This window comes from Papilio machaon, chromosome Z (assembly GCF_912999745.1).
Source record: "Papilio machaon chromosome Z, ilPapMach1.1, whole genome shotgun sequence".
NCBI classification, from domain to species: Eukaryota; Metazoa; Arthropoda; class Insecta; order Lepidoptera; family Papilionidae; genus Papilio; species Papilio machaon.
Genome location: NC_060016.1, coordinates 1,811,744 through 1,839,094, shown reverse-complemented (window position 1 = coordinate 1,839,094; position 27,351 = coordinate 1,811,744). Strand labels below are relative to the sequence as shown.

Sequence of the window (27,351 nt, the reverse complement as noted above, 5' to 3'; positions counted from 1 at the left end):
CTACGCTACGCGAAATCAAAACAGAATCACTGTTTTGATTTCGCGTAGCATATTACTTATCGATAAACTTTGTAATGTTAATCAATAATTTCAATAAAAATGTTAAAACATCATTCGTACAAGGACATTCGGGTGCGCACCACAAAAACATTCAAATTGAAACATAAACAAACCGTTGCTGTCAGTGTCAAAGCATGGGGAGAGGGGCGGGTGTAACAACGTGCTGATAACAACGATACAACTTAAAACAAATTGGAAATATTTATCTACTCACGATTTTAGTTTCCGGAAGCTTTTACGTTGTTAGTTTTGCGATGGGAGCACTTTTTGCTGCGTATGTAGTTTAGTCCTGTGTCGGCAGTCTGGCTGGAATAACGGGTCGGCGTCGGCGCAGGTGACACGCGACGCCAGCGCCGCGGCGCACGGCGGCGGCACGCAACAACACGACGCCCCCCACCATATGTCTTTATCCTTAAAATTTATTGATAAAGTTTTGTATGCGAAAGCAGTACTGGTTGGGTTTCTCTGTCGAAAACCATGCATCTATATCGGTCTTTTCAAAGAGGGATATTAAAATATATATGTATCAGTGTTTGAGTAGTGAAAACCTACGGTGACACTTAATGTAGATGATGTGTTTTAACTTGAAAGGAAACTTTGTAGATCTCAGTGAACACTAACGATTGGTACGACCGTTCTTTGTAATTAATTTATTTCTTATGATTGCATGCATGATTTATGCATGAATGCAAGTCTATAATAAAAGGTTGCGGAATGCGACATCGTAGTTATAAATGTCAAAAATTATTTTGTAGTTCGGGGTCATCAATTTCATTTGTTTCTTCTATCGTTTGCGTCTGAACGTCTCTGGTGTATATTAACATATTACGGGCATACGTTAATTAATGCAAAAAAAAATATTTCTATAAAGACTGTATAATTTAAATTCTACTGTGGCTAGTAGATAGCTGCGGGTGAAGGCAAATACTGGGAGGGGTATGCCGACTCCGCTTTTCTTACGTTATAGCTACAGGTGACCTAAAATTGTGTTCAGCCAGATCAGTGTAAAATTGTGGACCCATCATAAAAATTTGATAGCACTGCCGAGTTTACTCTAATATTAAAAACACGGTAAAAAAACTTAATCCAAGAAGATGTAAATATTTTTTGTCTGGGTATTTGAAAAAAATACAAAAAAGAGCCATCTATGAGAACTAGACAAAATTAGATTGATTGTTGGCAGATATTTCTTAAGTCAAAATAGTGTTTGTTCATCCCGACAGATGGCAAAATTATCAACATTAACACAATGATACTTCATTGTGGATCAAAATTATTGTATAAAACATAGTCATCTCAGTTTTTCAAAGCTAATTACGACGATATATTTTTATTATGAAGCTGATATGTTTTTTGCATGGATTTTGGTCTTAGAAATCCACTACGTCAATTCCAAAATATCCTAATGGTAAGGAAGAGAGCGAGCAGACTACGCCGCCAGCTTGCTCTATCCAACTGAGGTCTGCGTTTGATCTCAGGCTGTGTCTGGCCGCGACTGATCGCCGCCAAATACAATAAAAACAACTTGAGAGGTGTCAAGGGACACCCGGATGGAACGAAGTTCCTTTCAATTAATTAGTGAAGGAACCAATGTTTATTCTATGAATAAAAAACTTAAGTCTTCACAAGAAGTACATTTTATTTCTATGAATTTTCGTTATATATTGTCACGTCGTTGCCATGGTGAAGAAGCGCTCATTCGTCTATAGCAAAAAGTGTCGTGACAACTTTTCGTAAGAATTTTTCCGTCTAGCCCCCTTTCACAACGCGCGATAAGGAACTTTGTTCCAATAATGTATTATATCGAAATAAGTACTATTTAATTAAGAAATTTCTATTTTGAGTGGACAGAATAGTTTCATCATTGCGATGATGCATTAATCAGCTTTTACTATTTTTAACTTCTTGCAGATTTCACAGAACACAACTTGCATTCCGTCCACATAGAAATTATTAAAATTTTGAGTAAATCTAAAACAATTTGCTAAAATAATGAAATTCAAAATAAAACAATCATACACGACAAGTACTATATTTAATTGCTAGAATCACATATATGTGCTGTAATATTGCATTATAATCGAAATTCAAAAGTTTTCCTTATAATTATAATATTAATTTAAATTAAAAAAAAAAACCATCACAATGCGCTTTAAAATTTTATACAATTAATCAACATTATCTAAGAATCATCAAAAGTCAATAGGGAGCGCAAAAATGACGATTGTAGCTAAAAAAAAAACAAATCATTAAATGTATTTTTTTTTTCAAATTTCATCCTCGCGACATTCATTATTCATTTATGACAATTGCAGCCGAAATCGTATTAATTCCTATTAAATAAATGATCAAAGCTATGAACCTTTTGTCTTTCATGACATTTCAATAAACAAACGGGAATTTAAATATAAAAAAAAGAAGCTGGCATATCTTTAAAAGTTATTGACACTACTAGATATTGGAATACATGAAAACACGAATCTTACACATGTACTAATTAATATAAACTACAAATACATGTTAAATTTTTCTTTCTACGCAATTTAATTACCTTTCGTATACATACATCATACATCAAAAGGATTACTTTAGCTTTGATAAAATATTTTCATTAGAAATTTTATTGATGAATGAATTATTAAATTGAAATGTTTATAATAGACATTTATATTTAAAAGTTTAGACAAAGTGAGTAAAGAATTAAGTATTAATAATATATTGAATCTTACACAATTATGGTTCCACCACATCTATTATCTTTGTCCTATCATGTCTATAGCATTTTAAATTGTCCGCTAAGAATTATGAATAATCAATAACCCACTTAAGTAATCCAGATCCTTGCAACTTGTGCTCATTTCTTTCATGTGGTGACTAATATTTATTCTACATCAATTTATCACCAAACATTGAAACACTTAAAGCATAGAATAAGTTCAATATGAGTGAACTTAACTCACAGACACACTTAAATCTAATAAAAACTTGGTTGTTTTTTTTTTTAATTACACATACATACACAATCAATGTATCTTTTTGCCAAGTCGTCAACCAATTTATGCAGCTAAGTGTGTAATGACTTGACAAAAAAATAACAGTGATTGTACACCATAAGGAAGCCATGCTTCATACCTATTTATATATAAATCAGAAAAATTGTTCATATTATAACTACATGCAATATCTAGACATATTAAATTTTGAGAAAGATATATCATGTTAATGACTGGCTGATTCAATGCTATGGTAAATGTAAAAGCATTGTTGTATGTCAGCATAAAATTTTAATAGTAATTGTATTATTTCATCAAATATTCAATCAAACTTATCTTACATTATAAGGAAACAAATTGTTTTGCAGAGAGACATTTCATAAAGGTATTGGGTCCATGGAACACTCTATAATCTTATCAATTATTTTTTTACATAAGTTCACATTTTAGTTCAAGTATATTAATACTGAATCTCGAATTACAACAGTCTTAAGACCCCAAAATGACATTAATATTTACTTACATTTAGACTTGTCCGTGCTCGTACTGATTACAATTTTAATGTTCATAGTTATATTGGTATATTAAATAATTGATCAATTCACATCATCACAAACAAACACATTATCACATCACTTCACATTCACTTGCATTGCGAGTTAACCGTAGTCTGCTGACCCTCACCAACATTAAAGTTAAAAGAATTTACTTCTTGAACAGTTGGTTCCACTGCTTGGGCAGAGCGGACGAGGTGGAGGGCTGGCTGGTGCTCACTGGTGGCATTGCGGCGCTTGGCAAGCCTGTAACATTAAATATACAAATTAATTAAACAAACATGAGATATTGCTTTAGTATATAGTGTTAATACATATTAATTAAACAAATTCAAGCCCAGTAGCATCCTGATAAAGTACGATGGTATTACAAGATTCAAAGTTTAAGGCGGCTCGTGATTAGCTGAGCACGCACATTTACAAGGCCTCTCTGCGGTTGCAGGAACCACGTGTAGTTGCGAGCCCCATGTGTTCTGCACAGCGTCTGATGCGATGTTGCGAGCCGCCATAAAGTTTGCATAATATTACCATAGAAGATGTACAATCGTACTTTTATTGTTAGACACATTTAGGATATATGTATATATATAATACCTTGATTAACTATGCTACTGAAGTCTTGCTGGTGTCTCAAGGACTCCCAGCCGGCGCGCCGCTACTCGGCCATTTCACGCTCCCCCACTGCCGTCTTCTCGGCGATGCAAGAGTGGGCAACCGACGCAAACAACCTACACAAACCGCAAGCTCCCTGTTACAATTGCACCTCCGCATCAAAGCTTCGCATAACTCCATGACAAAAGCACACGAAAATGTAAGCTATTTCTGTCTCAAAATTCATAATCATGCTCAAGTACTATATATTTATATACACATACCTATACATTTAACATCCACAAAAAGAATAAACGTACATTAGTAAACAAGACACACACCTTAATGTCTGTTATTAGGATAAGAGGAGAGGATGAAGCAAAGGTGAATACGGTAACGGATATTGAAGATGTTCGCCGTCAATTAGTAGTGTAGTCAGTACAGGCAGACGATGGCTGGACTGGCGCGGTGGTAGTGTCTTAGTAGCGTAGGTAGCGCACGCCAAACTCGCTCTCTCGCCAACATTTGAATTTGATGTCATCTTGGGGTCTTATTTCGAGATCGTTTCTTATTTATACTGCTTTTTAAACTATTTAGTTCCCTTCTTGTTGATTCACTCTCAAAAGGTTTTCCTTACAAATCCTGCATATTCCAAAATCGTTTCTTTTATAACAATTTATGATTGAAGCAATGTCAATTTATAACATTTAAAGAAAATTAAAAGCAGTATTTTGGAAAGAAATGTTTGATATCCTTCATATACCTTTATTATAGTCATATTTTAATCAATATATTTCGGTAATTACAAAAATATGACCAAAATTATTTGGAATATTTAAAACAATATTGCAAATTTTAATAAGAAAGGAACAAAAGTAGAAAAATTAAAAGAGTTTCAACGATGTGAGCGCATCGTCGTAAATAAAAGGCATGATAGAAAGAATGAGATGTGGAAGGAAGGAAGGAAGGTTGGAAAAAGATGAAGAGGTACCAAAATAAGAGAAACATCAAAGAAACAACAATTATGAATGGTATGGTTGTATGTTTAGCTACAATTTTCAGACGTGTATATGAACATGCTAATGATAAAAAAAACATATAACAATTTTAAAAGCTTTTGAATGCTATCACACAAGCGTATATATATGTTACTAAAAGACATATTTTCTGATATCGCTATGCATTTAAAGTTGTCTTTTCAGCATCAATTTATTCGGTCCCTATTTAAAGCGAGGCGTTTATGAGCAAAAATGTTCTGCTTTGTAATTCATCAAGTCTGTTCGTCGAATGTAAGTCTAGGAAAATCGTTTCAATTACAAACAATCTCTTAAGGTCCGGCTCTGTCGCTTTTTTCTTTCTTCATAATTTCAAGAGACATTCTTCAATTCTCATCAAATTGTCTCTTACCCTGGCTTTTCTTTCATCACATATATTTTATTTTTCATATAAGATGTTTATCGTTTTAAATTACTATTGATTTTTTTTTATCGAAGAGATTTATAGAAGTTATGTTGTCATTATGACACGCTTGGCTGGTATTTTATTATAATTCGTTTTACAAGACTTCTTCTGGTATATTGAGGCAAATTTAATTACGTTTCTTTACTTTTTACCTTACAAAAAGTCGGTAAATCCTTCAATTATTGGATGCGGAAATGGGCAACGTATTGGGTATATTGTATAAATATGCTGATAAGACCCGACAGATTAGATTATTGTTAATTTAGGATTTACTATCAAGGGTAATATGGAGCGGGTTATAGATATCTGGAAATAGGGTCAGGGCACTTGGAACATGGAGGATCTGATCATATAAGGTCACGTGTGTGTTTTGTGTAAAATTACAAAATTAACCATTCGCGCATCGCTTTTACTAAACTGGATGGATCATAATATAATGCGCTTCAATCGCTCCTATAGAAAAATAAAACAGACTCATAAAGCAAAATACCGTGCTTTTGCTAAATATTTAAATAGCTTCGATAGTTTAAATATATTACAAGTTAATTTAAACAAATTTCTTTGTGAATAAACAGGCCATTCGTAATTTCTGATGGAAAAAAATATTATTTATCATTACTGGTTCAATTTGATATTTGCAACAGGACTTTACTATTCACATTTCTAACTAAGTTTTTATGAAATGTAGTTACACTCATAGTCATTTATAACGACGACTACCTTATCTAGAGATGTTAATAAGTAATTCTATTACAATGGAATAAAAATCTAACCAAATGGCCTGTAAACTACGCTCAATTATTTTTCATAAAATTGAAGTCTAAATTCAAAGCGTGCAAGTGAAGGTTCCTATATATATTTGTGTTATTTTTCGAAATTACGTCGTTACGCATATTATATTGTACTCCATTTTATAGCAAACCACATTATTAAGCAGTAATTTATTACTGTTATTTATAACAATTTCAACTAGGATGCATGTTGAAATAAAGTAAAATAAAATAAAAAAGCCGCTAGATAATTGATATAGAAACAACAAGCGGATAGAAAAATATAATTGATACAAGAATAAATATGGGATGATACTCACGTAAAATGCTTTCTTTCACTTCAACACGATTTATTTATGTTAACCAATATAGCTGAACATTTTAATGAAAAGCATATCATAATATGGTATCAAAAACCTCTTTCCTTTAAAGCATTTGTAAGGAGAAAGTTACCCGACGACGACATTTTAATAGATTGTTAATATACTCAGAGCCAAACCAAATGTTAAAAGCTAATTGTCGTCAAAGTCGGGTTTTAGTCTTAAATACATGATTTTACTCACTTTTCGATTTCAGGCGCGCAATGAACAAACTCATGTGACCAGAACTTGTATACTGGATTCTTGATGAGTTCGATGAACGTAATCAGGAGGCCCCATGGATGAGGTCTGTTCACAATCAGCCTCTCGAGTAGCATCCTAGTGATCTGTTCTTGTATAGCTTCCGAGTTTGCCTCCGCAAACAGATATAATAGGCAGCAACTGAAGTAGTGCGTATGACTGTTCGGATAGCGCAACTGATTAGCAATTGCGTTGAAGAACAGATACCTAAAATTAAAAAATAATTTTCAAACAAAAAAATCCAATAATAGAGAGCAACTTTCTGATCATTAAAAGTCGAAAGTAACTTTTCGCCGCTGAAAATATTAATAAATGTCTAATGAAAAAAGGGAGAAATCTTGTTACGTAACAAATTACTCACCGTCCCTCGTAATCAAAGTCGACTGTGAAGTTCTGGAATATATCCATATGAGCTGAGTGGGCGATGGTCGTCATGTTTGGCGTTTGCCCCTTGGATCTGATGAAGGCGATCGCCTGAGCTCCAACGTACAGGACAACAGCGTTCATCAGCTGCGTGTTATAGCGGCGGCCGGGTTCGTTATCCACCTGCGGAAACTTTAATGGGCTTTAACAACTATTTGAACACACACAAATCCGTCTTAGCATTTGGAACTTTTTTATTACATATTCACTTGAATTAGAACAAAGTATACACTTTTATTGTTAACCGAGCCATTTTAAGATCATTTATAAATCAATTCGTAACACAAAAATTATAAAGAAGTTATACAAAACATTTTAAACTAAAATTAAAAAAACAAGTAACTTATAAAGGAAAAAAGAAGAGGCAAAAAAGTAATTTCCATTCACCAATTAGTAGTTATAATTTTGAGCAATTTCGAGTATTAAGACTGTTAGCTTGTGATATTAGAAAGGTATATTACAATATGATAAGTATTTAAAATAACAAAGTTAGAGCAAGCAGTTGACAAGAACACGGCATATATCATTATGTATTAGTATTAGTTTATTGTTATGTAAAGCAGTTTGACAACCACTGCGTATCCTCAGACTGTAACGGATTTTTCTAAATATATTTGGTTTCTAAAATCTAACATTGCAATAAATAAACTTTGTAAAAATTAAATTTAATATTAATGTGAAATATTAAAATCTTTTATATAAAAAATAAAAAATAGCAGTAAAAAAGTTGATAAAAAAAAATATTAAAAAAAGACATACATAAATAATCTTTGATGTCTCACAAGTTTGAGCTGGATGTATTTTATTTTTGGAGATGGCAATGAAATGATTTATGTTCATGAGTAAATATTAATAATCTGTTAAGTCGTGTTATTTAACTCTGGAATCTTAAACCAATGTAATGTATTTTGCTATCAACTCTATCAATATAAATACTTATTTTATATGCATTCATACTTACATAGGTTTGAAACTTACTCACCATTAATATTCCATTAGTTAATGAATGTTTCTATGAATAAAAAATACAACCTAAGGGAAAAAATCACTTCATCACAATTTACCTAGCTTTGTTTTACCAAATACTTACCAAGCACATTTCATATACTACTTACCTATTTATTTATATTATAATTTTTATATTAAATTCAATAAAAACTTGTTTATTAAAATTTCCATCTTCTTTCAACACATTATTATTACCTTGCTACAGAATACAAAAAAAAACAGTGCAATAATTTATATATTAAAAAGGATATGCGCAGAGATTCTCAAATGTTAACCACACCATAAAACCACATGATTCAAGAACCTAGGAAAATAAGATAAAAAAAAAGTATTCCGAGATCCTTGTTATGTTAATGTCACCATACCTGTTCGTGCGTACTTACCCGTGTGTAATGTTTGTGTTTGTAACAAGTACATACCTGCATGTTGCTTCTTAGCTCAGAAAGGAAGGTAACGGGGGTCCTGGCCTTGAGGTAGGCGTCTAGGTCCTTCTTGAATTGTGTTATGGGGATGATCGTTGCGTAGTTTATGACCGCTCGGGGCGATAGCGCTATTTCGGTGAGCAGGTCCACTTTCAGGTTGGGCGTGAATGGGTCCGGTAGTCTCATATTCCGCGGGAACGCAGATAGGATCAGGTTCCGCATTTGTATACAGTTGGGGGGTATTTCGTCACAGAAGCCGAAGTGATAATCGCAAAGAAATTCAGGGAAGTCATGAAGCAATACAAGGAGCACTTTGAGTGTCCCCTTGTAAAGCGCCATGACGGGGGCGGCTAGTTCTGTGTTTCTTAAGAATGGGTCCAGGAATTTGAATAGATCTATGAGCAGCGTTGAATACATTCCCCAGCCCTGAATGAAACAATGGTATAACTTTAAGGCAATGTTTAAGCCAGTAAGACAAGCATTAGCTGCGAATGTAAACGGGTTAGTAACATAGTAAATATACAATTGTTAAAATTAAATTATATCAATATACAAAAACTAAAGATAAATAAAAAATAACCTGACCTAATTGTTCTCAAGTGTTATAATTAAGATGTATTCAGATAATTCAAAATTAATTACTTTAATCTTTTTAATTATTATACAATTAATTAATTCTTTAACATCTTTTTGTTTAATTAAAAATTCACAAATTTATTTTCAAAAATTCGTTAAAGTTATTTGTAAATTCAATCCAATTAACAAATTTAAATATATTTAAAGTATCACTTAACATCGTGACTTACAAGTTCAAAGTAACATACTTAATATGTCAAAATACAGGTCTCTTAACATCATAACATTCATTGCAATGTAACGAAAAACATGAAACACAAAGAGCTCAATGCCCAACATAATAAACATTAAAAACATAACGAAATCAAACAAATAAAAATAATTGAATATAAAAGGTTTGTTGACATCATAAAGTTGATAATTACCTTCTGCTGAGGAGTGACAGCGAGCACTCGGTTTATGAATGCGCGGTGTGAGAGCAGTTCCAGCCAGGCATAGCAAAAGCCAGGGGCCACGCTAGGACGGATGATGCGCAGCGTATGGCAGAACGCAGTCAGAACCTAGCCAAATTTTTTTTTAATTTCTATAATACGGTTCGTAATCTGTGCTACACTCTGAGTCGACTTGAGTGAGAAAAACATGTGCTTCATAAAAGAGAAATATTACTTTAGTAAATTATATAGTGACAAAATTTATAAACCTATTAACTGTCGCCCGGAACCCCGTCCGGTTATTTAAAAAAAAAAACTTAATAGGGGTACGAAAAATAGATAAAAATCAGTCAAGCCGTTTCGGAAGAGTATGGTAAATAACATTGTGAGAGTTTTATATATAAAATTATTATAATTATTTTATTTTACTTATATGAGACAAATTGATAATTCTAGTATTAAATAAATATTAAAAATACGACACTCCGGGGAAAAATCGAATTAGGCCAGAAAATGGAACAGACATACAAAAAAACAAGGGGCACATTTCTTATCATCAAATGATCCATGTATTTAAAAACAAATATGGATAAAGTGGGCTATTTAAAAAATATATATTTACTTGATAGTTCATAGATTCTAAGACAGGTTCAGCCATGTTCATATCGAGGAAGAGAATAAGCAGCAGGCGATGGTACGGCAGCTGCTGGAAGTTATTCCCATGATCTTCGTGGTCTTGAAGCAGGCACCCAGCTATTATCCCCAAGATCTAAATAAAAAAAGTATTGTAAACCATCAATATGAAAATTAAAGAGTTTTTTTGAAACGAATTTATATTGTTTGCTACATTTGGATAATTGAAAAATATTAACATAAAAAATATATATATATGACGAATTATTTAATTTATCTAATAATATAGAAAATTATAAATCTACCTTGTTCAAAAGATTGAGTTTAGGTGTTGGATTTCCAGCGTCAGCGGTGTTCTTTATAAGTAAAGTGACGAGTTTAATGAAAGAATCGCACATTACGTAGTATTTCTCCCGTTTGGTTGGGACCGGTGGTGGATTGGCTCTTTCCTCGTTCAGCTGTTGGTACACATTCTCGATGCACATCTGAGTAGCAATACGGAAGAATCTAGTTATCATATCATCAGATTTCAGTATTCCGTTCATATTCATTCGATGAACATAAATGTTAAAGTTTTGGCTAAATTCAACATCAGTCAATGGACTGAGAAGCATGGCGCGCCATTCCCGAAGCACATTATCAGTCTTCTCCTGAAGGCCGGGCGGGTCATCATATTCTCGGCTCTGGAATTAAGATAATTGTTAACAAAAAAAAATGATATAATGTACCTTTGATGAATAGTACTTATTCAAGTATTATTCACTTACCCGGACTTGTAAGATGCCGGAATGTATATGCGCTGTGGGTCCAAGGGGCATTCTCTCTCCAAGGTAAGCGCTAGGATCCTGATTTATTCTCAACGTCTCGATCAATGTCGCCAGACCCTCTGGTGGCGGTTGTTGCGGATGCGCCATGATGCGGACCAAAGTCTCGGTCGTGTGGTATAAATCAGATTCGTTCACGAAAATGTTGTTCCTATCGTCAACTAGATACAGTTGCACCAACTGCATTGCGAAGGCTACAGCTACGTAATTGTTACCATTATCCATCAGGTGAGCGAGGGCTAAGTCGTACTAAAATAACAAACATAAGTAAAACTACCAGCATAAAAATTGTATAAAATTAAATATATTTTTGACATTAGGATATCCGCCTAAAGTTAAATAAAAAAAAAATAGGTTATGATTGTATGGCTAAATAAATTTCTTCTATTTACAATTAAATCACTTGTAAGATACATAGAATTTAATAATAGTTGTCAATTATTACTTGTGGCATATTGATGAGATGGTTACGGATGAGGCAATCAACCGCTTCAATGTTGTATCTCAGCTCATCTCTGCATTCTGTTAGACAGCAGGTGATCTGCTTCGTGGTCCACACATGTCCGTACACCCTAGCGTCTTCCAAGAGCTTCAGCACTCGCAGGTGAATATCTCTATATCTTGTCATCAAATCAACATGTTCTGCATTCACTCCGGATTGAATGATGTGGCCATCGAGTAGGCCTTCTACAGCCTGTAAATTAATTGGACTATTTGTGATTGTTTTCAATTTTATCACTATATCAATATTACATGTTTTATGTTGAAATAATAAAAAAAATAAAAAGATTTTTGTGATAATTTAAGAAACTACCTACCCTCTGTAGTAAGTTACAACCGGATACAATATCACGGTTTCTTCTTGCAATTACGAGACACTCAAGAAGAGTGTGCATATTTGTAGCTTGAACAGGAAAACTCTGTGTATTCATTGCATTGGACAGGAACATCTCGGCTGCTGTTATTAAAGCTCCCATCTCATCTGTGCCATACACTTGAGCTGGGTTCATAACTTGACTAAAAGTGAGCTGTGGAATTTGCTCTTGGGATGGCTTTGGAATGAACATGCCAGCGTCTCTCAGGGGCATGAAGCCAGGAATATTGCAAGCGAATTCTTCATATACAGCAATCTGCATGTCCATAGGTCCTCCCATTCGCAGTCTCACTCTTTCGGGAAGATTTTCGGTTTGGTATGTCAAAACTATCGGGTCGTAATAACGTCGGTTTTCGAGTCTAGCTTGTTTTCTAACTTCATAGTCGTTCATTAGACGTTTATCAAGTTCGGGTAATGCCTTTTCAACGGCAGTTTTCTGAATAAAGGCACAAGCTAATTCCATGTTCTCTGTCGCTATAACAGCTGCTGCACTTTCAACTATATCCTTCTGGAACACAAGCTGTCAAATAAATAATTGATTGCCACCGGAAACAGCCCCGGTAAAAAATAAAATAAAAAGCTGCTGCTGCTGCTGCACAAGGCGATCAACGTGGAAGCTGTTAATGTGGAAAGCCATCCCTTGGAATCTAAGGTGAAAACATGATAGGAAAGAATACCGCCATCCATAGGTTAGTAAATATTCAAGAAGTAGCTTGCAAAATGTTGGTAACACACGTTTAAACTGAGTTCAAGGCAAGGAGTGGTAATTTAGATATGAGATTAGCTAATAAACTCAATATTGCCATAATTTTGATGACAAATCATAATTGTGGCACAAAATTAGGGCATTAAATAATTATGTAGGAACCACTGATTATTGAAAGTTAGTAATAGCCGTTTTGAGTTAAAATTCTATGTAAGAAGGTCAAGTTTAACACTGGATATTTTCGTTGTTAATATGCTTGAAGCATTTGTTATTTATCTGGAATACATAAAACATGGTTAGTTGTAAGCAAGGTTAAAGATGATTTAATTACCTGTTGTGGATTAGCGGGCATGAGTGCTGTGAGGAAGGCTGCTTTCAGGTTGGTGCTGATGGTGCTGATGATCTGCTCCCGGCATGTGATCATAGCCATGCCTGCAGTCAGGTTGCGCATCATGTGATGGGCGCAAGTACGCATGCGCCCCTCGTCCGGATCTAGGGCGAAATCTTTACGGATAATCTGCTCACAGGTAGTCAGGGCGTATTTAATAGACCTATCAACGACTGGGTGAATCCATTCTTGAATAGACCTTTCGATAGCAGGTTTGACAAACTGTTTTAAATGGGGATAGTTTTGGAATAACAGAATGTGATGATTGAAACAAATTTTTTGTCCAAATGCTGAGGTTGAAGTGACATTTACGTCCAAGTAATTGAAACGGGGCTCTGGTATGCCAAGGACTCCCATTAAAGTGGGATCGATGCCAATAGGAGGTGGTGGTACACTTAAGGTCATTTCTTCGACAGGAATCATTGGTGGCTGAGGTGGCATCATTTGCATCTGCGGGGCCTGTATAATGGCTTGATTCATAGGAATAACATTTACAGGTGGTTCCTTATTCATTTTCGGCTGGGAAAGTTGGAATTCAATAAGCCTATGCTTCTCAGGATCTTTTAGGTACAGAGTTGGTTTTAATTCTGATATATCTAAGCTTAAGTTTTTACAAAGCACTTCTATTTCAAACTTTAAGTTCAACTTCAAATCAGGTTCTTGGTGAAGTTCGGCTAATACGTTCATTAATCCCATGGTCCAAGGGTTCGGCGGTTTGAATGCTACACTCCTCGCGCACGACTCTAGAACTTTGGCTACGAAGGGTACGACGTATAATAGTTCTTGTTGGCCTTTATGATAAGCTTCAAGTAAAAGTGCTTTTAGGTCAATATCAACGAGAAGAATTGGTTGATTGCGAGCCAGCGTGAGCATGCCCAACCAATGGCCGAGATTTTTAAGCAAAGATCGGTCACTGAAGTTGGCTATGCTTTTATCGGAACGCAACAACACTTTAATATTTCGATAAGTCTCAATTATGACAAGCCTATTAACTTCTCGCGCCTTTAGGACGTCTAGGAAATTAGAATACAAGGCATGGAAATTGAATTCAATGGATGCGCGTTTCATAACAAGGTATTGTGAAAGCCAAGGGTAGTATTCTTCGGTTATGATTTCTTTTAGCTCTTCGCATTTAGTTTGAAGGTTGAGTTGGCTCAAGTTATTGAAAATGAAGGCGGTTTTATCTTGTATAGCTTCTGGGGGCGCGTTAATCTTCTCTTCCCTATCGGTGGCCGTGAGCAGCGTGTCGATGTTGGTAGCGATGGCGATGGACGGCCGACTGCCGATGCCGCCGGCCACGCAGTTCGCCACTTTGGATATCACGCTCATGGGGTTCGGGGCACCTACCACGGTCCTATTAGGAAAGTTGTAAATCAGGATTATTAGGTAATTATAACCATCCACCCTAATTAATGTCAATTACGGAAACAGCACGTCTTTTAGACAGGACGTGCATATTAAAATGATCTAATATAAGGCAATTAAACTTAGCTACATTGGAATTGATGGAATTGTAAAAAATGTTTCGTTCGCTGAATCAGTTACATTTTTTAATTAGAAATCTTAGAGTCATACGACTCTACTAGGTATGAAATTACTATATAGTAAAAGTTAAGAACTTTTACTTGAAAACAGAGCCATTTCTCTCGAGAAGGTAATTTTCGATAAGGGTAAAATTTAATGTCTTAAATAAGGGTAAAGCCAAAAGGCCAAAAATCGGGCTAATATACAGTGTTAAAGTATTATATAGCGTATAGTAGCATAAGCCAACTAACATATGAGGCATGCAGAACCAAAACCAGCAACAATGATATTTTATTGGAATCATGTTGTATTTCAAACATGGTCTCAACGAAACATCTTTAAAAATTGCCGTTACTGGATTGACTCTACGCACGTCATATGTTTTAAACCAGTAAACTAATCAGAAAATTTATTATGCTACTATAACGAGGTTAATCAACCCGAATAAAAAAATAATAAAGAGCTTGAGGACTAGCTATTAAAGACCGACGCGGATATTAAATACACAAAAAAATGATGCTAGCCCTCCAATTCGATGCTCTAAAAATAAATAGAATAAACGCTAGACATTTTATAATTTTTACAAGTTGTTAGTATATAGCAAAAATAATCAAAGTAAAAGAAAGCATACCTGTATGGCGCGGAAACCGTGACAACAGTATTTTGACTCAACATAGCGGCCAGACTGGCGGGCAACACGGCACCCTGAGGCTTTGTGGGCGGCTCTTGACTCTGCAGTCCATATTCGATATACTCAATCAGATGCGGAGGGAATTCGCTAAAATGTGGTATAGCACGGACATGCTCACAATATTTGTGATAGTCCTTTAAACGTGATTTGAATCTATCCAACGCTGCTATACCAAAGTAATACATTTTAGAGCCCTCCGGCTTCCGAAGCGCATCCAAAACAAATCGCAAGGCTAAACCCAAGGACACGTAAGTCGGAACAAGACCCTTTTCAATGATACCGCCAAATAATTGTGCGGTAATATGAAGTTCTTTGTCGGGATATTGAGGGAAGAATTTGTATTCCTCAAATAAGTTCCTAAGCATACATGAAAATACTTCTCGCTCTCTTTTATTTGGCGAATCTTGGAATTTCTTAAGCATTTCTAGCACCTCATCTATAGAAAGAGTAGGGTGTGGGGGGTGGTTGTATATCCTTTGGAAATAGCCATTTGCTTCATCCTCAATTTCTTTTGAAACATTGTGCATAATTTCAGGAAAATGAATTTGATCTGGTAAACGAAATTTATCCATCGGAGGCATTTGCGCCATTCGTAAAGCGCCCATATTGGGAATGTTAGGATTATGCGGAATTGCCATCATGGGGTAAGGGCTATTTGGACCCGGTCCTAGCAATCGGGAAGGAGACCCAGGGGGTGGCACCAAAGGTCCTAAAGTACCAGGCATTGCGAATGCGGAATTTGCTGGTGCGCCTAAGGTCATATTAGCGACATTCGGAGTAAGATTAGCTATCGAATCGACATGCGGAGTGAAAAGTTGCCCTCCCAAAGCTGCAGGGTTAAACGGTGTTTCAATTACTCTAGTATGAGGGCGAGCAATTCCCGCCATTGTTTGTCTTGTTTTATTAATTATTAAAGTCTGGCAGGTCGCTACCACATTATAGATCGCTTCCTGTAATTCCTGGACGACATTAGGAGCGCAGAGCTGTAGACATGTCAGCATGGTGCCAATAGTCTCCGGTGGCAACTGCGCGGCTTTGGGCAACTGCTCTTCTGGTGGTTTCCCCATCACAGGTGGACATCTTCTCTGCAAAAATTTTACCATAGCAGAGACAAAAGTTTCACCGTGGTCTCGTATTTTATCAGTTAACCATTTATCCAATTTCAGGTACTCCCTTCTTGATGCTAGGCAAGCTAAATCAATAACAAAGGGAAAAGACTGGACATTCAGTAGCAGCGATAGAGCTTTTAAGTCTTGTGCCACATCCAAGATTCTTGATAACTTGGATTGATCACTGTCTCCGCGTATATACCATTCCGCCATTGCATGCATGATAATTGGTTTGATGTTCGGATTCTGTGAATGCCATGCATGTTGCAAAATAATTCCAGAATTGGGATGGTTGCCCAAAAATATTGGTATCAAAGTAGACAGCAATTCCTGTTGAAATACAGTGATTGGTGCATTTATTTGCAACAAGGCTAGCATCAAAACGTCTGGGCAATGCTGTAAAGGAAACTTGAACAGCTCATGGACTTGCATATAGTAACCTCGCTCAGATGCATACAATAGCAATTCAACTAGGTACAGACATCGCCAAGTGGCTATTTCTTTGTTATCACTTTCTGGCAAAGACTTGAGTATGTCAATGGACACCGGATGGAATGGATAATCAGCAAGGCTAAATATATCTGGATGTTTCAAAATATTAGTAATCAAACTCATTTGTCCTTCCAGGTTGGTCCACCTGCGGCATAGATATTCTACAGGGAATATGTTGGATGGATAGCCCGCACTCTGTAAACCTAAACGCAAGATGGAAAACAATAGGCTCAATCCTTGTCTATCTGGGACAATAAATTCTGGATGATCCAGTTGCAATATGACTTCTTTCCAATTCAAGTTAGATGCCAGCTCCTTGAGTGTCTGTACAAATATCTCTGCATTCCAGGATTCTCCATGTCCTTGTGTGATTCCTTCTTTCTTTGTTTCGTGATTCATCCAGAAGTTTCCCGGAGTTTGAAGTTGGGGCCCGTCGGGCACCGTGGTATGGAAGCGCACCATCATCGAAATTATACGCGCAACATCTATTGCGGTAGGCTCTCGCGCTCCAAAATTCAACATGTTGTTCTTGCATTCTTCGAATGATGATGTAAAGTTGTATCCAATGTCGCGGATGATTTCCGCAAGTGAATTATCCATCATTGCGACCGCCATGTCGTCGGCAGTACTCATTTCCTCCAATGGGGTTTGTGTATCGTCAGGATAAAGCAGAGGTGCTAACACTATTGGCACTACTTCTCGAGGGAAGTCAACACGTAAACGTTTCACAAATAACTCTTTTGTTACCGGAGCGAGGCGAAAGTTCTCGTACGCGAGATTTATAAGGAGAGTTTGCAAAACTTCAGGGCTGCATTCCTGAAGGCCTGCACGCTCAGCCTGATGACCATGCTCTGTAAATATATGTATTTGTTGACTTTGATGACAACATATTTGACAATAACTATTAAAGCGAGAATGAGCATTATACCATACATACCAGCATCTAAATAACACTGTACAAGATCCAAAAATCTTTTCTTCAGATGTTGTTTTGCTAGCGCTGTGATCTCAGTTTTGGATGAATACCGCCTCAACACCAACGACAAGGTGACATCTTCAGCAGTTGTTAACTTCAACAATCTTGAAAGACGATTGAGTAAAGTGTTAGAAGGTTTTAAAATCTGCAAAAAATTAAGATTCCATAATGATTTATAAATTAGTGACGCCGATATTGAACATATAGTAGCATGCAGAAGGAAGACAAGTGCCTCAGTGCTCATTAAAATATTCTAACTCTCGAATGGGATAATACACGCCTTCCATGCATATGTCAATGCAACTGCCCACAAATGGGACATATCAGCAAAGTACCGTGAAATGGAAAATGAACAGGATCTCTATGCCTGATGGACAGTTCACAGTTCATGCACTATTTGCACATGAAGTCGAAAAAACTAAAATGGTAATTGAATTTCGAATTTTGCAAGACATCAATTGATGTGATGCATAAATTAAATTGAAATAATTTCAGTGGCCATCTTAAAGCACTTATTATGTATATGTATATATATATATATATATATATATATATGATGGTATATTACAGATTCAAACTAGCACCTACATATTACTTAAAGTGTCATAATAGTATCATAATAGATCTATGAAAACCTCCATTGGCCAGCTGCAATCAAAAAGATGTAAGGCACAGAAAATCTCATAACCATTTTATTACATTGCATTAAAACATAACTTGTTAAATAAGGAACCAATATTACTTTAAAAAAAATTAAAGATCAGCTACATTAGTTATGTGGAAGCTTCTTAAAAATAAGAAAGACAAATAATAAAGGATAGAAAATTGAGTAAAGACGAGAAATATTTCAGCCCACCTAAAATACATAAAATAAACTCAATTGTATGGTCTTTAAGACGATAAAAAAATATTAAGACTAATTCACTCGTAAGCACCACCGAAAACACCACAATGAATAGCAGCCAAAATGTATAAAATAGTGAAATGGACTCTAGATACAAACAAAACGAGTGGATATTCAAGGGGTCCTAAAAGAAAATCAGGTAGAGGGTACAACAAATAATTTGGGTACACAGATATTGGTAACAGTAATTACTTATCCTTCAGTGACCTGCTACTTGTTTCATTAATAAAGATTACAATGAGAAAACAACCAAAGAGATATAGGAACATTTGTATACAAAACTAAAGAAAAAATACTTGAATTTGTCAACATAATAGTCAATATACCCATATTATTTGTTGTTACCTATATAACAAGAATTATTTTAAACATTCCACACAGCAGATTCTATGCAACATATATGATGAGTTTGAATTAAAAACAACCATTATAATGATTGACCAAAAACTCATAATTCAACATTTACCATATCATACACAGGAATTACTATTTGTGTAAGTGCAAGTATACCTATACTTACATTGGTTAATTCTAGAAATACAGTCACATAATCCCAAACATATATTTAAATGAATAAACATTTCTCAGCCACTGAAAATATTTAAAATACAACAAATCTCAGTTATACACTTATGATAACACAATTTAAAGAATGTACTTGATTTATAAAAACAACAAATTCAGATCTATCCCAGTCAATTGGGGATAAAATTGAAATTATTACGACCAAAATCAATCTGTGTTTCAAACAGTATTTGAATGTTGGGTATAATGGTTAATAAAATATTGTAATGTAATGATGATTACATACAAATTGTTCAGTGTATGATGATTGTTTACCTAGAATTCTTTCGAATAAAATCGATTGAGTTATTACTTTAACAGTATGTTAAAAGTGTCATAATAAACATTATATGTTTCTAATATCTGATATGTGCAATTATTTAGTGATTATGTGTCGCTTACCTCAATGCCACATTGGGGAAAAGCAGTAGAATAAAAATTAAAACCAATTGAGTTTGCCAACTACACAATGTTAACGATTTAAAACTGTTACAATGTTAAAAATAGAAAAGGTAAAATGGACAAAAAGCAGTATCGTCATTAGCTTATTATGCATCCCCACCGAGGGGCTCAGAGACTACCCAAGTTAGGGGCGGCTAGACCATAGTCAACCACACTGACCCACGAGGGGTGGTTGAATTCACACATATCTGTAATTTTTTTTATGGATATGTGCCAGTTGTTTTCTTTCACCATAAGAAAGTTGGATAAATGTACATATGAAATTCAAAAGTCTATAAACACATTAACATGGCGGGAATCTAACCTGGACATTTTAGATTACGGAGAAGCACTTAAAAACTGATTCATCGACGCTCCTAAAGCAGTATACATTCGAACAATGCTTCATAGGAGCTAATACTTTATCTGAATTAAGGCACAAATATTGTAGGTCCTTATAATTACGATATCAAGATTTTAGGCTAAATGAATCACAAAGATTACAACTCGTAAATATTTTTGGTGTACAACAAAAATCTTTGATATAAAGCTTGTGAACTTTTATAACCTTTAAAATGAATAAGTCGATGTTATCCGAAAGACTTCAAATTATAACATACCGAACTTTGTTATTCAAAACTGCTTTAAAACATTTGAAGTTAATTTAAATACACCATTACCGGAACAAGTGGGAGAACACCCATTTTTGAGACAAATTCAAGCACAAACAATTAATAAAAATACGCATAGTACCTTCTGCACAGAACGATTGGGGTTGTCCACAGCTCGACAGACGACAGTTGACTTAGCGGGATGGCTCAACAACGAACCCAAATACTGAGCCAGAAGAGACGCATGAATGCTGTTGACTGCAGGGCCTGTGCGATCAGTATCCCAAGAAGCCTTTGCTGCCTCTGTGAGCAAAGACCTCAGCAACTGATTTTCTGCTTCCAAGCCATAGTGACTGACAATCTGTTAAACAAAAAAGAGTTTGTTCAATTATTTTTATATCAAACTCAAACATGTAGGATGTATGTTTTCAAAAATTACGATTGCTTTAGCACAATTTTTTAATACATTGTGTTTATAAGTTTAAACCATTTACAATACATTTCGCAAATTAAAAAATAAATCAAAATGCCTAAATGAATACACAAATACAAAAATGAACTTTAGTAAACAAACTAATCTATCAACGCACAGCCACAAACTGCACACTTTTTAGTCTAGAGGTGTGAAATTTTGGACCTTGGTTTCTGATATTAGTAGAGGTATACATAAAGATACCTTTTTAAACACACCCGCTAAAAGTTATATTGTACTTTTTTCTCATGAAATTACTTAAAAATTAACAAAACCACATTATCACAAGTAACTAAGTAAAGATTATTTTTAAAAAAATCATGACCCTGGCCTGTTTCATAAAGTACAAGTAAAATCCTGGATAAGTAACAAATAAATTAACTGGTGCATTATACTTTCTGTCAAAATAGTTTACGTTACACAGCTTATTTGGACATTGTGAAAGGTCAACGATGACTTTATTTGACAAATAAGTTAAAAATACTTAAATCAGTACTTATTTGGACAATGTGAAACAGGCCCTTAAAAAAACATTCTCAACGCAGAAAAAATCGCAGGAGACACTTATTATTGCTATTATATTATAATGATGTAAACAACTTGTTATATGACAAATAATGTAGACTGCCCATTATGGTGTTAGTTGGGCATCAGCAATAAATCGTTAAAGGTATCGAAATACGCCGCCGGGTGAATTGGCAACCGCGCAATGCATCCAGAGCGCATGTGTAGGTGGGCGTTATCAAACGTATTAAAATCAATATTCATTTAACAGGTAGAGCGACATGGTTCTATGCAGCGATATATTTGATGTAACTCCGACCAAGCAACCGAGACGCCGATATTTATGAAATCGTAAACAGCAGCTTTGATTTCGTTCATTTGCATTATCTCGACTTAAATTGCATTATTTTAAAACCAAAACACCAAAATACTTGTTTTGAAAGAATAATGTCTAAAAATTAACATAGATGTCTACCTACACATGCACTTGGATGCTGGGTAGCAAATACAATTAACCTTCAATTTAAAAAAAAACAAAATTGTCTTTGGATCAATTTTATAGATTAGAATTACGGAAGGATTAACCAACGAGAGCAAAAAAATAATAATATGAATTTATGAAAATAAATTACTGCCTACAAAGCAAATATCTAAAATATAAGTGATTCAACATAGCCATAACATAATTAAAATAAATAGAACCTATGAAGATAGTTAAGCTACTTTTAAGTGGGACACAGAAAGTTTTGCGACACTAAAAAAAATGTTCTATAGGTAAATATATTTTTATTACATCTTTTCAATGTACTCTCCACCAGCCTCTATACAAAGTTTCATGAGTCTGAACCAGTTTTCGAAACACTTTTTCCAGTCCGCCGCAGACACCTCGTTTACAGCCTGCTCGAACGCTGAAAGCGCATCATCCGGCGACGAAAATTGAATCCCTTTGAGTTGATTTTTTTTTATTTTTGGGAATAAGAAGAAGTCACATGGTGCTAGGTTAGGGCTGTAAGGAGGGTGACCCAGGAGTTTGACCGGTGTGCTGTCTAGGAAGTCCCTCATTTTAATTGCGGTGAGGGCGGGCGCATTATCGCGGTGGAGCAGTAGCCCGCGAAGACCTGTGTTTGGTCGTTTGTTGCTCACAGCAGAGAAAACTTCTGCCAAACATTTGGTAGTATACCATTCGGCGTGAATGGTTCTTTGGTTTCGTAAAGGAATTGACACCAATTAGTCAGACAAATTGAAAAAGTTCGCGATCAAAATCTTCCCCCCGCTTCTAGGTCGCTTTACTTTGGTAGGCGTTGATTCGTTTTGAAACACCCAAACCGTCGACTGGCGCTTTGTTTCTGGATCGAATTGATGAATCCAGGATTCATCACCTTTAACGATGTCGTAAACACGCCGAGACTAGGCTGCTTCAAATTTGTCTATCTTATCATGGCACCAATCCACCCTTGCCTGCTTCTGAACTTCGGTGAGGTTGTGCGGCACCCAGCGTGAAACTATCCTCTGCACCCGTAGATGCACGTGTAGAAACTCGTGAAGGCTTCCTGATCCAATCTGCATTATATGCTTAATCTCTTGATATGTAACTCGTCTATTTTCTTGGACCAAATTTTTCAGTGCTAGCACGTTTCCTTCCGTAACAGCCGTCAAAAGGCGACCACTTCTTTCTTCATCCCCCAAAGTTAGTCGACCTCGCTTAAATTCATTATACTAACGATACAAGGTTGCCTTAGAAGGGCCTTCATCCAATAATGCCATTTGAAGTCTATCGTACGATTCGTCCGATTTCAGGCGACATTTAAAATCGTAAAAAATCATAGCGCGAAAATGTTCTCGACGCAAATCCATTTTTCAATGAGACACGGTAATTTTAATTAGCTCGCAGAAAATGTGTAGGGTAGTTTTGAATTTAGAAAGTACCTATTTTTACTTATAAGTAATCATATTTTTAAATAAATTATAACTGGCCAGTCTCACATACATAAAAACTTTTTCTCGCAATACTTTCTGAGTGACCTGGTACTATAGCATGACAAAGCTATATAACAATCACTCATCATCTCCCTGGCCTTTTCTCACTAAAGTGGGTTTGATGCACAAGGTCTTACAAACCTTAAAGTTTTGGCTTAATTTTTTTACGGTCGACCACCTGCCTGTCTCCGACCATACTTGTACTTGGGAGGAACAAAAACATTCACTAAGTAGATGAATTAATATAGTAAAACAATACCTTTATTTTCTATACACGAAAAACAAAATTTCCTCTATAAATCCTATTAACTAATCTATGCTAGAATAAAAATTACACATAAATATATAGATAGAGATTTTAATGTTCGCTAGCATTGAAGGGGAAAAATTATGGTTTTAACGCTACATGCAATGCATAAATAACAAACAGAAATTTGCGCAAGCAAATAGTAATAGTGATGTGTATTCATAGATGCATATGTGTATATGTTTGTGGGAGTTTATATTTGACAACCGCATAATGAGTTTCCACTGCAGTAAACCTTGTACAGAAACAAGTTTTAATAACTGTGTTTTGAAAAAGGATGATAGGTATGCATGTAATTTATTTGGCAGTGGAACCAAGGTAAATCATATTATCTGAGGGTTGGGCTAGAATAAGTAGACAGTGACCTTTATGTTTGTCAAGTATATGTTCTATTCATCTCTGTAAAATTTCATTCAAATCCATTCAGCTGTAACCCATCGAAACCTTTGCATTTATAACATTACTAAGATTATCGAAATTATTGAACAAGTACTATTGTAAATCTATCTATATATATAAAAGAAAGTCGTGTTAGTTACACTATTTATAACTCAAGAACGGCTGAATCGATTTGACTGAAAATTGGTGGGCAGGTAGCTTAGAACCAGGAAACGGACATAGGATAATTTTTACCCCTTTTTTACCCTTAATTTTTTTAATAAAAAATAGAAAACATTTTTTATTCCGCGCGGACGGAGTCGCGGGTAAAAGCTAGTGCTTAATATTAATAATAATTGTATGGTTTTATTTTTTATTTTTAATGAAGACATTTTACTGATTGATCTAGTCATACGAAAATGCTGACTCATATACTAATAATGTTTTCTGATACTTATGCAATGAATGTTAAAAAAATTGTGCCAGCAGAATAGATTTCACATTTTTCTTTTAAATAGTTGAAATTACAATTTCATTCAATAACTTTTTGTATGTATATTGAAAACAGACCATTCCAACAAATGTCTTTGAAACATTTTTAAGGTAGGAATAAAATCAATGCTAATATATCAACAATGATATGTATGCTTCAAACATTAGTACCATAACAATTGTAGATTTATAGTAGGTATGAAAAATGTATTTCTTCTGGCTTATAACAGAACAAATTACAATTTTGTAACAAGTCATGAGTAATAAATTATTTTTATTAGCTCATAGCTATGTTTTTAACAATTCCAAATATTAATTGTCTTATTTGAATAAATGTTACTTCTGAATATTAATTACATAAATATTGCTTCAGTGAAATACCCAACTCTTAAAACAATATTGAAGGGTAATTAATATTAATACAACCTTCCCCAACTAATTATGATTGGCAAAATTGCAGGCAAAAGATGCACTGGACGAAGAAAGAAATCGTGGCTGCGTAATATCAAAGAGTGGACGAATATTGCCAGTGTGGCACATTTATTTCGCTTGGCACAAGATCGGCAAAAGTTCACTGAGCTGACGTCCAACCTCCATTAATGGAGAGGCACATAGAGAGAGAGAGTGTAAAGGGATAATTTTTTTTTTGCCATATTTTCAATATAATTAACTAGCTGTTGTACGTGAAATAAAAAAAAAAATAATGGATAACCTACGTGTTCTTCTATGTTCTACATTTGTGCTAAATTTTATCAAGATCTGTTCAGGTATTCCGGAGATACCTTCAAACAAACTTTCATCAATCCATCTAAACATTTGCATTTATAATATAAGTAACATACAACATAAAGTACAACCTGTCTTTTATTAGACATATAATTCCTTTAGAATGCTTGTTTACTACAAAAAAAGCTAGTGGTTTGAGCATCAGTCTCATCAAAGTCAAATATTAGACCAAAGAATTAAGTGTACTGAAATTATTACAACAAATGTGATGTTAATGTAGTCATTATTTACATATACTACACCAGATTCCTATACAAACCCATAACCATAAACTAGTCACTGTTAATACCAAATGTCGTAAATTCCAAAATATATCTGGTAAAACACTTTGTAAACGTTAAACCCTAATCTCACAATATCATTTCGCTTTATATCAAAATTTTCATCAAAGTACTTAAATGGAATTTAATGTGCCTAAGGCAAATCTAATTAGAAAAAAATCAAAGTGTACACTTAATTAAGACTTTCAATCAAAAATTAATTGTTCCCTTAGTTAGTTGTGAGGAACCAGAATGTGAAGAATCATCGCAAGTGTATTCATAGCCACACTTTACTTTCCAGATTCATTATTTGTTCTATATGAAGAACAAGAGAACAGAAATAGCAAGGTTGGCTCCCCTTTTCTCATGTTCAATGAATCACAGCTATAAATTCATTCACTCATTCCACTTATTTTACTGAAGAGAGGATTTCCAATATATGTTTATTAGTTTTAAAAATCATTCAAAACAAAGATTTTCTCATCTATAATATAACCATAGATTATCCAACCAAACCCAAGACTTCTAATTTATACACTAGTTGATTAGGCCTACATGCCTAAAATAGCATGTTTCGGAAAAAATGGGTACATAGAAAATATGTAAGTACATATACCCACATTTGGAGAAAACAGTACACTACTTTGTTAAATACATTGAACATGCTATTGTAACTCCTTACATGTTGTGAATGTTCGAATCCAGGCGCTAGCTACCCTCATCCTAATATAATCGATGTTCACCTTGATTATACGGAAAACGATTCAAATAATCATTACAATATGTTGCTTGAGTAAATAATGTTATAGAATTGGAATCCTATAAGAACAAAATATAAAACACACACAAATACACTTTTATTTCAATTAACCAATGTTCACAAATAAAGAAATACTACAGACCGTGAAACAGAAATGGCAATTTGTTGCCAATATGGCGACAGTCGATAAACAAAGAATGACTATGAAATTAATTTTCACTCACCTGTGACAACTCTTGACTTGTTTGCTTGAAGTTCTTCTTACTTAAATTTATAACGAGATAATGGATTCGTGATAAGCTAAACGTTAAAGAGTCCAGGTTCATAGTTTCATCAATCCAAATCCGAAACGTGGTTGAAGCTTTCTAAATTTTTGGCGAACCGTGGTGGTAAAAGTGGATGGTTTTTTGCGAAATAATAATAAACCTAAGGTCAACATCACCAATACTTCTTTAAATTTACTTCATTAAAAATAACATGGTTTTCTTAAGAAGTAATCTAGAAAAATATCAGACACGACACAACACATAAGGAGAACGCACGGCACGAAATGGACCGAGAGAAAGATAGAGGAAAGAAAGGGACAATCGCAAGCCCCCTCCAACTTAAACGAACAAGTTATTGATTTGGCAAAAAGTTTCACTGTACTGTATTTTTATTGTTTTTATAAAAAGACCTAAATTAAACATTCTACTGAACACATTTATGCTTATATTTGAATCAAAATTAAATTATATTCCGTTGAAATAAAGACACACTAAGCAGCCAT

General features: G+C 34.7%; 1 protein-coding gene across 13 annotated transcripts; it reads right to left on the bottom strand.

Annotated features, from left to right (window-relative positions):
- Nucleotides 1-3,418: 3,418 nt before the first annotated feature.
- LOC106715928 (CCR4-NOT transcription complex subunit 1) lies at nucleotides 3,419-27,351 on the bottom strand. Of its 13 annotated transcripts, none has more exons than XR_001357244.2 (16): nucleotides 26,807-27,351; nucleotides 20,789-21,007; nucleotides 18,088-18,271; nucleotides 15,490-18,001; nucleotides 13,278-14,688; nucleotides 12,185-12,745; nucleotides 11,812-12,060; nucleotides 11,310-11,615; nucleotides 10,848-11,225; nucleotides 10,532-10,678; nucleotides 9,904-10,038; nucleotides 8,900-9,328; nucleotides 7,411-7,595; nucleotides 6,993-7,256; nucleotides 4,202-4,335; nucleotides 3,774-3,853 (listed from the first exon to the last, which is right to left on the bottom strand). XR_001357244.2 is itself a non-coding variant. In XM_014509312.2 (15 exons), the coding sequence occupies exons 1-15, from the start codon at nucleotides 26,906-26,908 to the stop codon at nucleotides 3,697-3,699; spliced, it is 7,275 nt and encodes a 2,424-aa protein (XP_014364798.2). In that variant the 5' UTR covers nucleotides 26,909-27,351; the 3' UTR covers nucleotides 3,419-3,696. The 13 variants fall into 13 exon arrangements, 8 of the variants coding, with proteins under 8 accessions (XP_014364798.2, XP_014364802.2, XP_014364799.2 ...); XR_001357241.2 differs by having other exon boundaries at nucleotides 7,411-7,604; nucleotides 8,900-9,349; nucleotides 12,185-12,760; nucleotides 26,807-27,350; XR_001357243.2 differs by having other exon boundaries at nucleotides 12,185-12,760; nucleotides 26,807-27,350.

Bases quoted from the DNA above. Each gene is read 5' to 3' on its own strand.
- LOC106715928 (XM_014509311.2), bottom strand. From the start codon at position 26,908: ATGAACCTGGACTCTTTAACGTTTAGCTTATCACGAATCCATTATCTC. The intron at 18,002-18,087 runs GTATGTATGGTA...ATATATTTACAG, and splicing joins ACAGTGTTATTTAGATGCTG to AGCATGGTCATCAGGCTGAG. The intron at 10,039-10,531 runs GTAAATATATAT...AAATTTGGCTAG, and splicing joins TAGAATCTATGAACTATCAA to GTTCTGACTGCGTTCTGCCA.